The sequence below is a fragment of the Lichenostomus cassidix genome, unplaced genomic scaffold, assembly GCF_008360975.1.
Source record: "Lichenostomus cassidix isolate B80296 unplaced genomic scaffold, HeHo_3.0 HiC_scaffold_46, whole genome shotgun sequence".
Lineage (NCBI taxonomy): Eukaryota > Metazoa > Chordata > Aves > Passeriformes > Meliphagidae > Lichenostomus > Lichenostomus cassidix.
The window spans coordinates 3,510,130-3,523,540 of NW_028147597.1; the positions used below are offsets into that span (position 1 = coordinate 3,510,130).

The window sequence follows — 13,411 nt, forward strand, 5'->3', positions numbered from 1 at the left end:
TGGGCAAGGAGCCTCGAGCCCCCAGGCCCTGCCCTGAGGCATCAGCTGTGCCCCAGCAGTGCCCATGGCCTGTCCCTGCTGCAGCCCCGGCACTGCCACCCCCAGCACTGGCAGCGACCCCGAGAGCACTCAGGCCCTACAGCAACACGAGGGCCAGCAGGGCAGCGGGGCAGTGGCACGGGAACAGCACTGGCAACACCAAGTGCTGCTGCTCCTTGGCACAGCTGCTGTGCCACCCCTGATCTGCCCCAGCTCTGCACACAGACATTGCTGCTGCAGCTCCACAGAAGGGAACAAAAGGGGATCTCTGGTGAAAACATGGCTGGGAGATCCTTCAGTTTGTTTAAAGCCACCGAGAGCACATCTCATTGACACAGGCTGTGGCCCAAAGAGAAGATGGAGAGAAGCAAAATAACAAATGGCACAAACAATGACCTTTATTTTTGGTCAATATTAAAAAAAATAATGCAAAGGAAGAAAACAAACCACAAGCAAACCACAAGAACAATCAAGGATGACTCACATATCAAGTGATTTCCAGAAACTGGCAACAACTTCACTGTTTCTGATATCGTCCATTCATCAGTCTCCACACTGCAGCCTTGAGCTCCTGGTTCCTCAGGCTGTAGATGAGAGGGTTCAGTACTGGAGGCACCACTGAGTACAGAACTGACAGTGTCAGATCCAGAGATGGATAGGAGATGGAGGCAGGCTTCAGGTAGGCAAAAATGCCAGTGCTGAGGAACAGAGAGACCACAGCCAGGTGAGGGAGGCATGTGGAAAAGGCTTTGTGCCGTCCCTGCTCAGAGGGGATCCTCAGCACAGCCCTGAAGATCTGCACATAGGAGAAAACTATGAACACAAAACATCCAAATCCTAAATAGACACTAACCACAAGAAGCCCAAGTTCCCTGAGTTTGGAGTGTGAACAGGAGAGCTTGAGGATGTGTGGGATTTCACAGAAGAACTGGCCCAGGGCATTGCCATGGCACAGGGGCAGGGAAAATGTATTGACCGTGTGCAGCAGAGCATAGAGAAAGCCACTGGCCCAGGCAGCTGCTGCCATGTGGGCACAAGCTCTGCTGCCCAGGAGGGTCCCATAGTGCAGGGGTTTGCAGATGGACACGTAGCGGTCATAACTCATGACAGTGAGCAGAGAAAATTCTGCTGAAATGAAGAAAAGAAAGAAAAAAAACTGTGCAGCACATCCTGAGTAGGAGATGTCCCTGGTGTCCCAGAGGGAATTGTGCATGGCTTTGGGGACAGTGGTGCAGATGGAGCCCAGGTCAGCCAGGGCCAGGTTGAGCAGGAAGAAGAACATGGGGGTGTGCAGGCGGTGGTTCCAGGCTACGGCGCTGATGATGAGGCTGTTGGCCAGGAGGGCAGCCAGGAAGATGCCCAGGAAGAGGCAGAAGTGCAGGAGCTGCAGCTGCCATGTGTCTGCAAATGGCAGGAGGAGGAAGTGGCTGATGGAGCTGCTGTTGGACATTTTGATCCTCTTGACATGGGAACCTGTTCATGGAGGAGACAATAACAAGTCAGGAGAGACTTTCCTGAGCAATGTCCAAGCCCTTTCCCCCAGCCCAGCCCCTGCCACTCTGTCACCCAATTTCCCTTTTCTCAGAGCTCTTCCTCCAGCCCCATGCCTGGAGCTCTGCTGGGATCTGGCCCTGTTGCTGTGACAAGCAGTGGCTCTGCCCATGGACACTGAGGAGTCAGCTCTGCTCTGCAGCAGTGGGTCATGGGAATGGGGGACAGGGACCAGTCCTGGGTTGCACTTCATCAGACCAAACTGCCCCTAAGGCAGAGGAGCTTGGCAGCATCTCCTGTCCCAGGGCTAAGGAACAGTGAGAGCCAAAGGCAGTTTGAGAGGATTTCCTGCTGTGCTCAGGGAGAACAGAGAGAACTGTGCAAGGCAAGAGGATTGGCTGTAACTCAGTGAAGGGTGAGGGGAGCTGCTCTGCTGCTCCATCTGTTCCCAGCTGCCCTTTCTGAGATCAAGGGCACTCACTGTGTTCCCCTGAAAATCACCCTGACACAGCTGAGAGCAGAGGGACTCACAGCAGAGCCAAATGGCTCAGCCTTTCTCAGAGTCTCAGCCCCACTGCTGGCCAAGGACACTCCTGTCCCCCAGTGTCCCCTGGAAGGCAGCTCACAGCTTGGATGGACACCCCGAGGACACACCAAGGGTCCTGGCCATGGAACTGCTGGAGGAGAGTCATTTCATTGCCAGCCTGCCAGCCTGCCCTGCCCAGAGCTGCCCAGGGCAGAGGGAGCTGGGACACCTCATTGCTGTGCTCACCCTGCACAGGAGGAGCCCCAAGGGCTGCGCCTGACCCTGCAGCTGCAACTGCCATTGCCAGAGAGCCTGTCAGCAATGCCAGGAGCAGCTGAGCAAGGCAAGGAGAGAGACAGCCGAGCCCTGAGGAAAAGCCTTTCCCTGCCCAGCCCTGCACAGCCCCTCGCAGGCAGCAGCAGTGCAGGATAGTCGCCCTCAGGCCCTGGTCAGCAGGGAATGGGCAATGGCAGGAGAGATGCCCTTCATCTCTGGTGCTGCTCTGCCGGCCCAGGAGGGGACTGAGGGCCCCGAGCCCCCGGGCTGAGGGCTGTGCTGGCTGCCAGGGGACACAAGAGCTCTGCTGCTCAGGGCAGCTGGCAGATCCCCTGCCCTGGCAAAGAGCCCTCAGGGCTGCAGGAGCTGCTCTGCAGGACAGCCCTGGGCACCCCTGGCTGCACCCCCACCTTCCCAGCCTGCAGCCATCCCTGGCAGCAGGAGCTGTCCTGCCCTGTCCCTCTGACGGTGCCCAGGGCAGCCCCGCTCTGCAGCACATCCTCCCCCAAACCAGAAACACCAGCAGAGCCATCCTTACAGTCATATCAGTGCTGTCATGTGTCAGCTTTAGGAGATCCCTGCAGCCAGAGACTTACTGTGTCAGAAGTTGTGAAGATTTCTCCATGAATAAGCTCAGAATTGTCCTTCCAGTTGCTTTAAGCCTCTGTCTGCTTCCCTCCTCTCAGGTACCTGCAGGCAGCACCCTCAGCCCTGCTGGGCTGGGAGAGAAACTGCTCATCAGGAGAAATGTCTTTTTGAAGCTCTTCTTGGTTGCCAGGAGTTCCCTCTGTGCCAGGAGCCCAGCCCAGCTCAGCAGCACAGCAACAGCACCAGGACTTTAATGAGCCTCTCAGGGATTTGGTGGTGTTTACATCAGACTCAGTCCCTGAGAGAGTGTTCAAAAAACTTCTCAAGAACTCCAAGTCAGATTCAAACTTCCAAGTATCTCAAAGTTTCAATGTGTCCCACTGAGGGACACAACTCAGAACGTGTCCCCAGGTTCCAGTTAGAGGAGAACACTGAGGCAGTGATGACAGCTGGGGACAAAGAAGGCAAAGGTGTCTCTGATGCTGAGAAAACCTGGATGTGTTTCAGGAATGCCAAGGGCCAAGGCCTGAGCCCCAGCCCCTGGCAAGGCAGATCCTGTCCCTCCCTCAGTGCTCAGGGCTCTTCCCGGGGCACTGGCATGTGGGGATGTGCAATGCCAAGGGCAGGACCATGGGGCAGCCCCTGCCAGGCTGCTGGGCAGGGACAAGGAGGCAATGAGGCCCCAGGGCTGCAAGGGTCACTTGTGTCCTCCTCATGGCCTCAGGGCCAGGGACAGCAGCCATGGCCAAAGTGCTGCACAAGTTGGCTCTGTCAGGGCCTTGCAGCTCCTGCACATCCCTCTGCCCTCTCCAGCCCAGGCTGTCCTACGCTGTCCATGCCCTGTGCCTCTGTCCCTGCAGGCTGTCGTCATCCCCCGGCTGCCCCACCTCGCTGGCCCTTCCTTTGCTGACAGCTCTGCGTCCTGCCTGCCTCTGCCTTGGCACACAGAGCCTTGGGCTTGATACCAGAAGGGTTAATTCAATTTTTACTGTGCCTTTGAACTTATAGCAGGGAAGCAAAGCATGCAACGTCTGCTTTCCCAGCCAGGATGGTTGGAAGAGAAAAACATCTGGCTAAAGAGTGCAGTGATAGAAAAAATAAGGACTGAATCTGGGAACTTGGGATGGGTTTTATGGTAATGGGTAAATTGTAATACACATGTAGCCACTGTAGATAAACAACACACTTGTAGAATCATGAGTCAATGTAATGATAGGAGTTATCCCCCATTGGACCTCACGCCTGAATAAATGATGCCCTCTTTGACACCAAATTAGTGTTAAGGAGTCTTCTTTGGATATTTCAGAGATCTGGTGACAGCAGGGCCACACAGAACCAAGGAGTCCACTGTGACACTATGGAACCTCATGGAACCAAAGAGCCCATTATGACAATGTGTGACAGTTGGCTCCATGGAACGAACTGTCCATTGTGACAATACAGATCCAAGGAGACCATTGTGACACTTAGGAAGGTCATGGAACCAAGGGTCCACTGTTACATTGGGGACCCCTTTGAAACCAAGGGGACCATAGTGACACTGTGGTTCTCCATGGAACAAAGGGGCCAATCTGATACTGCTGGGCCTCATGGAACCAAGGGGACAATAGTGACACTGTGAGGCTCCAAGGGACCAAGGCAGCATTCTTATACTGCAGAACCAAGGAGAGCATTGTGACACTACAGGGCATCATGGAACCAAGGGTCCATTGTGACACAGCAGGTACTCATGAAACCACGGAGGCCATTTTTACACTTTGAGGCCTTGCAGAACCAAAAGACAATTGTGACACTGTGGGGCTCAATGAAACCAATGGTCTATTGTGACACTGCAGGGCCTCATGGAATCATGGAGACTATTTTGACACTGCAGGCCTCATTGAACCAAGGGAACATTGTGACACTACCAGACCTCATGGAAGCAAGGAACCATTGTGACACTGCGGGGCCATGTTGGGCCAAGGGACAATTGCGGCACTGTGTGGCACCATGGAAACCAAAGAGACCACTGTGACACTCTGGGGCCTCATAGAACCAATGGGGCCATTTTGACACTGCACAGCCTCATGGAACCAAGGAGAGCATTGTGACACTGCACAGCCTCATGGAACCAAGGAGAGCATTGTGACACTGCTCAGCTTCACAGAATCAAGGAACCACTGTGTCACTGTGGAGGCCAAAGGAACCAAGTGGTGCATTGTGGCACTGTTGGGTCCCATGGAACCAAGGAGCCATTGTGACAGTGTAGGGTGTCATGGAACTAAGGGGCCACTGTGACTCTGTGGGGGTTGATGGAAACAAGGAATCCATTGTGACTTGTAGGGACCCCATGGAACCAATGATCCACTGGGATAATGTGGAGCCAAGCAGTCCATTGTAATACTGTAGAGCCTCATGGAATCAAGGAAATCATTGTGGCACTACGGAGCCCCGTGGAGCCAAAAGGCCATTGTGACACTCATGGAACAATGGAATCCACTGTGACACTGTGGGGCCTTATGGAATGAAGGAGACCATTGTGACACTGCAGAGTGCCATGGAACCAACAGAATCAATTGTGACACTTGAGGGCCTTGTGGAAGCAAGGGGATCATTGTGACACTGTGAGGCCTTGTATAGCCAAGGGCCAGTGTGGCACTGCAGGGCTTCATGGAACCAAGGGGCCATTTTGACACTGTGGAACCAAGGAGACCATTGGGACACTGTGGGGCCTGACTGAACTGAGGAGAATATTGTGACACAGCAAGACCTTTTGGAAACAAGGATCCACTGTGACAGCTGGGGTCTCATGTCACCAGGAGTCCAGCTGTGACACTGCGAAGCCAAGGAGGTCATTGTGACACTACAGAGCCCTTTGAAACCAAGGTGGCCATTGTGACGCTAGGGGCATCATGGAACCAAGGGGCCATTGTGACACTGGTACCAAAAAATCGGCAAAAACTCCAGAAACTCCTAAACACCAATGGAGGATTTGGAAGCAGCATTCTTTATTTGGTCAGATGCACAAAGCAATATCTCCTCTGAAATACCATGCATGCTGAGTGCAGGAAAATTCCTGTTTACAGATTGTATTTTATATACATATTCATTGATTTTCCCAGAAAAAACATACATATGATAATAATTTCCCCAAAATCATTAACATATTTTCCCTCCTATTTACACATGCATTTTTCTGCTCTTGGGGGTCACTTTGGGGGTCCCTGGTGGTTAGTGACCCCAAAGTCACACCGACTGCCTGGTGAATTGGTAAAAATTGCCACAACTGGAGCTGGTCGCTTTCCAGTTCTTCTTGCACTATGAACATTGTACAGATCCATGGGCCAGTGGTTTCTGAAGAATAAGCAATGTGTGAGCTCCCCAGGTGCAGATGGTTTTTCATCTGGTAACATCTTCCTTGTTACAGAAGGTGAAACTATAATATATTTGCTGTTTGTAACCCACCATCCCTCTTGATTCATAGTGGCTTTTATTGCATTTGCTAACCACTGATTTTTGCAGGGTCCCACTTACCTTCTACACAGTTTGGGGGGTCCCACTCCATCTTACCCCCCATCTTCCCATTCCCATTTACCCCATTCCCATCCTCTGTTCACCGCATAGGTCCTCACCTGCAGCCTGGGGTGCTCCCAGCACCACCAGTGCCACCAGTACAGCCCCAGCTATCCCCACTTGCCGCATCCCCAGCACCGGGCAGTGCCTTCAGCCCCAAAGCAGCCTTGCTGTGCCCTGGGTGTCCCCAAAGCAGCCTTGCTGTGCCCTGGGTGTCCCCAAAGCAGCCTCACCCCGTGCAGCACTGGCAGCACCAGTCTGGAGCAGTGTGGAGCTCGGGGGACATCAGCCGTGGCGGGCAGGGCCGAGCCCCACGGGAATTCGCTTGGAGCTTTCCTGAGCACAGAGGCCTGAGAGACCTTCCCAGGACAGACTCAGGCCAAGGAGCCCTTGAGTCCCTCAGCCCCACATCGGTGTCTGCTGGAACTCAATCCCCCTCCCCATCCCACAGCAGCTCTGCATTTCCCTCCTCCAGCCTTGGTCTCCAGCACAGCCATGGAGGCTCTTTTGGCTCTGCACTTTTCCTGCAGCCACCAAGGCCAGCTGAGCTCTGCCTTTCCCACACTCAGCCCTGCCCAGCACAGGCAATGCCCAGCAATTCCTTGTCTGCTGCTGGCCTTGCTGTCACCCCCGGCAGCACCTCCGTGGCCCCTTTGTGCCCCGCTGCCCCAGCCATGGTGCCACAGCCCCCTGTGCAGCCCAGCCCAGGCCAGGAGCATTCGGGGTGGGAACAGCCCCTGTGCCGTGGTGCCCACAGCAGCCCCTGGGGCTCTGTGCCCCCATGGCCTCCCTGCTGGGCAGCCTCTCCAAGCTCCTGCACAGCCCGTGGCACCTGTGGGCCTTCCCAGCCAGCCCTGCCCCAGGCTCTGCCGGGCTCGGGGCCAGCAGAGAGGCCGGGCAGGGCTGGCCATTGCCGGGAACAGGCCCTGAGCCCCGCAGCAGGATGGAGCTGGGGCACAGCCAAACTCACCTGCAAACCTGGGCTGAGCAGCCAGGGCTGGCAACGGCTGGGGACAGAGGCTGGGCTGACAAATGTCCTGGGCCTCCTCCCTGCTCTGTCCGTGCCACCAAGGGCACAGAGCAGCCTCCTCTCTCGGCCACTTGCCTGTTTTCCATGCCTTCCCCAGGCCCTGGCTCTGCCCCACAAGGCCTGGGCTCAGTCCTGCCCCTGCACGCTCACACAGGCTGAGATGGACACTGATGGTTTCTCTGGCAGCTTCTCTCAGCCCAGCCCAGCTCCCTCCAAGCTCTGCCAGCTGCCCTGAGCTCTCTGCAGCACCAAGGGCCTCTCCCCAGCACAGCCCAGCCGCCTCTGGCCCCACAGCCCTGCTCAGGCCAGGCTGCTCTGGGCAGTGGCCCCACGGCCTCAGCCCCTCTGAAGGGCACAGCAGCAGCTGGAGCTGCGAGAGGACTCAGCCCCAGCCATGGGGGAACGTGCTTGGCCAAAGGAAAAGGAGGCTCCCTCTTGATGTCTGATGATTTTTGCCTTTTATTTTTCATATACCCTTTTATATATTTTTATACCTCTTCCATACCTTCTGTATCCTCTATCCCCTTAACCTACATACTTGTAATTTTTGTAGTCTGATATTCTTCCTCAGATTTAAGGTTCTGCAAGGCAGAAAGCCTAAATATTTATAGTAAAAGGCCAGAGAGCCCTATGCCATCAAAAACTCTCTAGAACATATTTAAGAAACGGCGCCCTAGCCTCATACTGGTGGGTTTCTTTAGAATAGGGGGATATTACTTCTTTTGTTAATTTTCCTATTGGGGAATTCTGGAATGATAGGCTAATTTGAAAAGTCTATAAAAATTTTATACACATTATATGGTGTGTGCATCTCAGCAGGTTCCACCTTGGAAGAGCTGTGCACCTAGGTTGCTATTAAAATACTGAGGTAATACCATTTCATCCCTTTAATCATGTCGCCCTCATAATTCTAAGACCAACTGAAAGGCAGCACTGTGTGCCCTGCTCTCCTGTCCAGGAGATGCTGAGAGCTCTGCAGCCCCTCCTGCCATCCCATCTGCCCAGATCAGCACAACAGCCCTGACCTTGTGGCAATCAGGAGCTGTTCCTGCTCCAGGCCCAGGGCTCATCCCAAAGCTGGGGCAGACAGAAAGCTGTGCCCATTCTGTTCATTCCTGCTCTGATGAGGATGCATCCTCAGCAACTTGGAGACTCCCTGAGGAATTTTACTACTCCAGAGGTTTCTTCTGTCTTCAGCTCAGGCTCCTTAACATTTGAAAACATCCTAAGAAGGCAAGCCCCTGGGAATCATTTATGTCTTCAATTGTTTTGTGGTTAATTAGACCAACTCCAGAAGTGTATTCAAAAGAAATACACTATATTTAAAAACAATGAAGACAGACTCTTGGTCCTGTTTGGTTTTCTTTTCCTGTTCATACATTTTTATCAGCAATCTCCATCTGATATTGATCCCCAGCATCTCCTAATGCAGTCTGAATAAATATAAACATCAAGACCGTTTATGGCTGACAATCAATCAGACTCTGTCCCTAACCCCCACCCCACCATTTCCCTCATCCAAGCCCTGGGACTCAGAGCAGCCTTGTGCAAATCTCAGCTTCCTCCACTCCAGGCTGCACCTGCAGCTTTCAGCTCCTTGGCACAAACTCCCAGCTGCTTTCCTTGGAGAAGGAGCTGCCTGAGACACAGAGGGATGTTCATTTATTATCAGCAAACAGTAGCAAGGGAATGCAGAGCTCCATAAAAGACAGAAGTCCAGCCCAAGGAGTGCTGGGCAATGGAGTCACATCCAGGGGTGTCCCCAGGGCTCAGGATTGGGGCCACTTCAGTTAAATCTCTTTATTGCTGATCTGGATGAGGGCACTGAGGGCACCCTCAGTCAGTTCCCAGGTGACCCCAAGCTGGGTGGGAGTGTGGCTGTGCTGGAGGGCAGGAAGCTCTGCAGAGGGATCTGGACAGGCTGCAGCCATGGGCCCAGGACAATTGGATGAGGTTCAGCAAGGCCAAGGGCAGCGTCCTGCCCTGGGGTCACAACCACACCAAATCCCTGGCCGTGCTGGGCTGTGCACAGGAGCTGCTGGGAGCCCAGCCCAGCTCAGCAGCACAGCAACAGCACAAAGACTTCTCCTGTGGGTTGGGTGTGGAGTCCCTGAACATCAGTCCCTGAGAGGGAGTTGAAGAAATCTCTAAAGAATTCAATGTCACAATAAATCTTCAACGTTTCTTGAAGTTTTAATGGTTCTCACTAAGGGACACAAGTGAGAATGTGTCCCCAGGTTCCAGGTAGAGGAGAACACTGGAGGCAGTGATGACAGCTGGGGACAAACAAGGCAAAGGTGTCTCTGATGCTGAGCAAACCTGGATGTGTTTCAGGAATGCAAAGGGCCAAGGCCTGAGCCCCAGCCCCTGGCAAGGCAGATCCTGTCCCTCCCTCAGTGCTCAGGGCTCTTCCCGGGGCACTGGCATGTGGGGATGTGCAATGCCAAGGGCAGGACCATGGGGCAGCCCCTGCCAGGCTGCTGGGCAGGGACAAGGAGGCAATGAGGCCCCAGGGCTGCAAGGGTCACTTGTCTCCTCCTCATGGCCTCAGGGCCAGGGACAGCAGCCATGGCCAAAGTGCTGCACAGGTTGGCTCTGTCAGGGCCTTGCAGCTCCTGCACATCCCTCTGCCCTCTCCAGCCCAGGCTGTCCTACGCTGTCCATGCCCTGCGCCTCTGTCCCTGCAGGCTGTCGTCATCCCCCGGCTGCCCCACCTCGCTGGCCCTTCCTTTGCTGACAGCTCGGCGTCCTGCCTGCCTCTGCCTTGGCACACAGAGCCTTGGGCTGACCCAGGCTCCTTCTGGGGGATGTGTTGCACCACAGCACTGCCCTGTGAGGGAAATTCCTTTTTCCTCATTTCAAGTCTAAACCTCCCCAGCTGCCCTTGGTGCCATTATTTCTTCCTCATGCTCATTTCCACTATGGAAAAAAGCTCCACATCTCACAATCCACCCTTCAAGCCCTCCCAGGCTACTCCTTTTCTGTCCTCAGTCTCCACACCCCTGAGCCCAGGGCCCTCAGCATCTCCCTGCTGCTTACGGGATGCGGCCTCCAAACACCATTTTGGGAGATTTTTCAGTTGTCCCCAGGATCTGTGAAAAAGGAAACAGAGTGGTTAACGTCCAAGAAAAACAGAGTGTTATTTTCTCCCAAATCTTGCAGAGACAAAACAAGGTCAAATATGTTTACACTGAACAAGAGTGGATTTAGATTTGTTACCAGGAAGAAATATTTTATGATGAGAGTGGCACAAAACTGCAATTGTTTTTCCTGAGTAGGGAACGCCTCATCTCAGAAATTGTCCAGGATCAGGATCTTTGCACAACCTGACATAGTGAAACCCCTCCCCTCCCCAAGGATGGAATTCCTGTTGTGTGGTGTCTCTGATGTGCTGGGTGAGCTCACAGTGCTTCTGGCCAGAATGTCTGCTGAGGGCCAAGCAGGCTGCTGCAGTGGCAGTGACCTCACGGCCATCACTGCCATTCCAGCCATGTCCTCTGGCCTGGCTCTCCCCCTTCCTCTGTGCCTGTCTTGTCTCTGCTGGGATGAGCAGTCTTGTGATGAATGTTTTGTCCCCAAGCTCCTGAGGCCAATCGTTTGTCAATCAGGCTCCTGTCACAGCAGTGACCTCATATTCAACATCCCAATTTATGTTGTCTTTGCCCATCTCTCTTCATGCACTCCCTTGACTCCTCATCTCTGCTGGAGCTCACATTCAGCAGCCAAACCCAAACCCTTCTTGGCCTTTCCCTCTCCTCTGCCCCAGGGCTGACAGAGCCAGCGTGGCTCAGGTGACCTTGAGGCTTTGCAGGGCTCAGGCACAAGGGCTGTGACAGTCAGTGCTGAGGTCACACTCTGGGGTGGAGCAGAGCCCAGCCAGAAATCCCCCCTGAAGCAGCAGCTCTGCAGTTGTGGCCACCAGGCTGGGTTGGCAAGGGAGGCTTCTGGCCATGGCCTGCAGGAGCTGCTGCTGCCCAGGTGCCTTTGGTGTCTCATGTCCCACTTTGCCTGGCACAGCTCCCACCATGTCACTCTGCACTTGTGCCCGAGGCCTTCACTGGGTTGCTGCTGGCCTGGGGCTTTTCCTCCAGTGGGATCTGCCCTGGTCCTGGCACAGGAAAGGCAGTTCCTGCTGGAGCAGGAGGCTCTGCCTGCAATGAGCTCCAACAACTCCAACAAGCCCTGTTTGCAATCCCCCAGGGGTAATTGCAGAAGGGAGGTTACACTGCTTTTGGGGTGAATAATGCTGAAAGCAGCCTGACTCCTCCATCCCAAAGTTCAGCATCCTGAGAGGGAGCTGAAGATGGGGCAGAGCTGGAAAAATCCCCAGAGAAAGGAATTACCAAGTGACACCACTGAGAACTTCTCTGGAGCTGCTGAGCTGGCACAGCCTGGGCACATCTGACTGGCAGGGCAGCACTTCAGGCTGTAAAAGCCTCAGCCCAAATTTTAACAGCAGCACCTCCTGACATTTCCGTTCTTGGAGGGGTGTGGAGATTCCTCCCTGCAGTGGGGACACCCCTCAAGATCACTGCTCAAAGCTGAGATTTGCCATTGGCCTGGGGGAGTGACATCAATCTCTACTTAATAATTGGTTTTGTTTTAGTACAGTTGCTTCAAAATTGCTACCTAGAGTGCTCTATTATAATAACTGTTATAGATCCTATATTGTAAATAATTCTTATTAAGATAATTCTGTCTAATCATGATCATAATCATATCTAAATTTATATAAATGTATCTGGTTTTCCATTGTATATTCTGAGGGAAAAATTGTATGAAGGTTCAACTACACCTGAATAATGCTGTACACATAAACCCTTGACAAGGTCTGGGGCTGGGATTGGATCCTTCTCTATCAGAAGGAGTTTAGGTAGCTTGTAGGTTCTGGAAGGGTTTCAGGGTCTATGGGGAGTGTTGGGAGTCCTTTCTGCTCCCACGGGGAGCTCCTCTAATAAACTTCACCTGAAGCTCCCACTCTGCCCATGACAGGAGTCCCTGTGAGTGTCTGTGACATGCTGGCTCTCTGACAGCCTGGGGACTCCTGGGATGTCACTGTGGAGCTCCTGTGAGTGCCTGTGACAGATCAGGGCCTGAGCAGCCCAAAGTCCCCTGGGATGTCACTGTGGAATATCTGTGACTGCCTGTGACCACACGGCTCTTTGTCATCCTCAGAAACCCCTGGGAGGTCTCCATGGAACGCTTGTCTCTGCCTGTGACATTCCAGCTCTTGAGCAGCCTAGAGACTCTTGGAATGTCCCCATGGAACCCCTCTGAGTGCCTGTGACAAACTGGCTCCTTAGCAGAAAACCATTACCAGAACCCATTGCTATGGTCAGTTTCCATGGCAACCATCACCAGGAGCCATTGCTATGATCAGTTTCCATGGCAACCATCACCAGGAGTCATTGCTATGATCAGTTTCCATGGCAACCATCACCAGGAGTCATTGCTATGGTCAGTTTCCATGGCAACCATCACCAGGACCTGTTGCTATGGTCAGTACCTTGGCAGCTCCATGGAGACCCAATACCAGGGCTGGTTGCCATGGACACCAGCTCAGGCCTGGAGCCACAGCCCATTTCCATGGCAACCATTTGCCATCCCATTCCGAGGGTCATGGGATCACAGAACCACAGAATTGTCTGAGCTGGGAGGAACCACCAGGATCATTGAGTCCAACTCCTGGCCCTGCCCAGGACACACCAACAATCCCAGCCTGGGCCTGGGAGCAGTGACCAAACACTCCTGGAGCTCAGAGAGCCTTGGAGCTGTGAGCTCTTCCCTGGGGAGCTGATCAGTGCCTGAGCAGCCTCTGGGGAAACCTTTCCTGAGATCCAACCTAAACCTGCCCTGACTGAGCTCCAGCCTAAACCTGCCCTGACTGAGCTCCAACCTAAACCTACCCT

General features: G+C 53.8%; 2 protein-coding genes across 2 annotated transcripts in view; both read right to left on the reverse strand.

Annotated features, from left to right (window-relative positions):
* Positions 1–13,411, reverse strand: part of LOC146421984 (olfactory receptor 14A16-like) — a 468,355-nt gene that overhangs the window by 404,431 nt on the left and 50,513 nt on the right. The window lies entirely within an intron of this gene.
* On the reverse strand, positions 557–1,489 carry LOC146421997 (olfactory receptor 14A16-like). The gene has a single exon (XM_085046847.1). It carries the CDS (start codon positions 1,487–1,489, stop codon positions 557–559), a length of 933 nt encoding a protein of 310 aa, XP_084902973.1.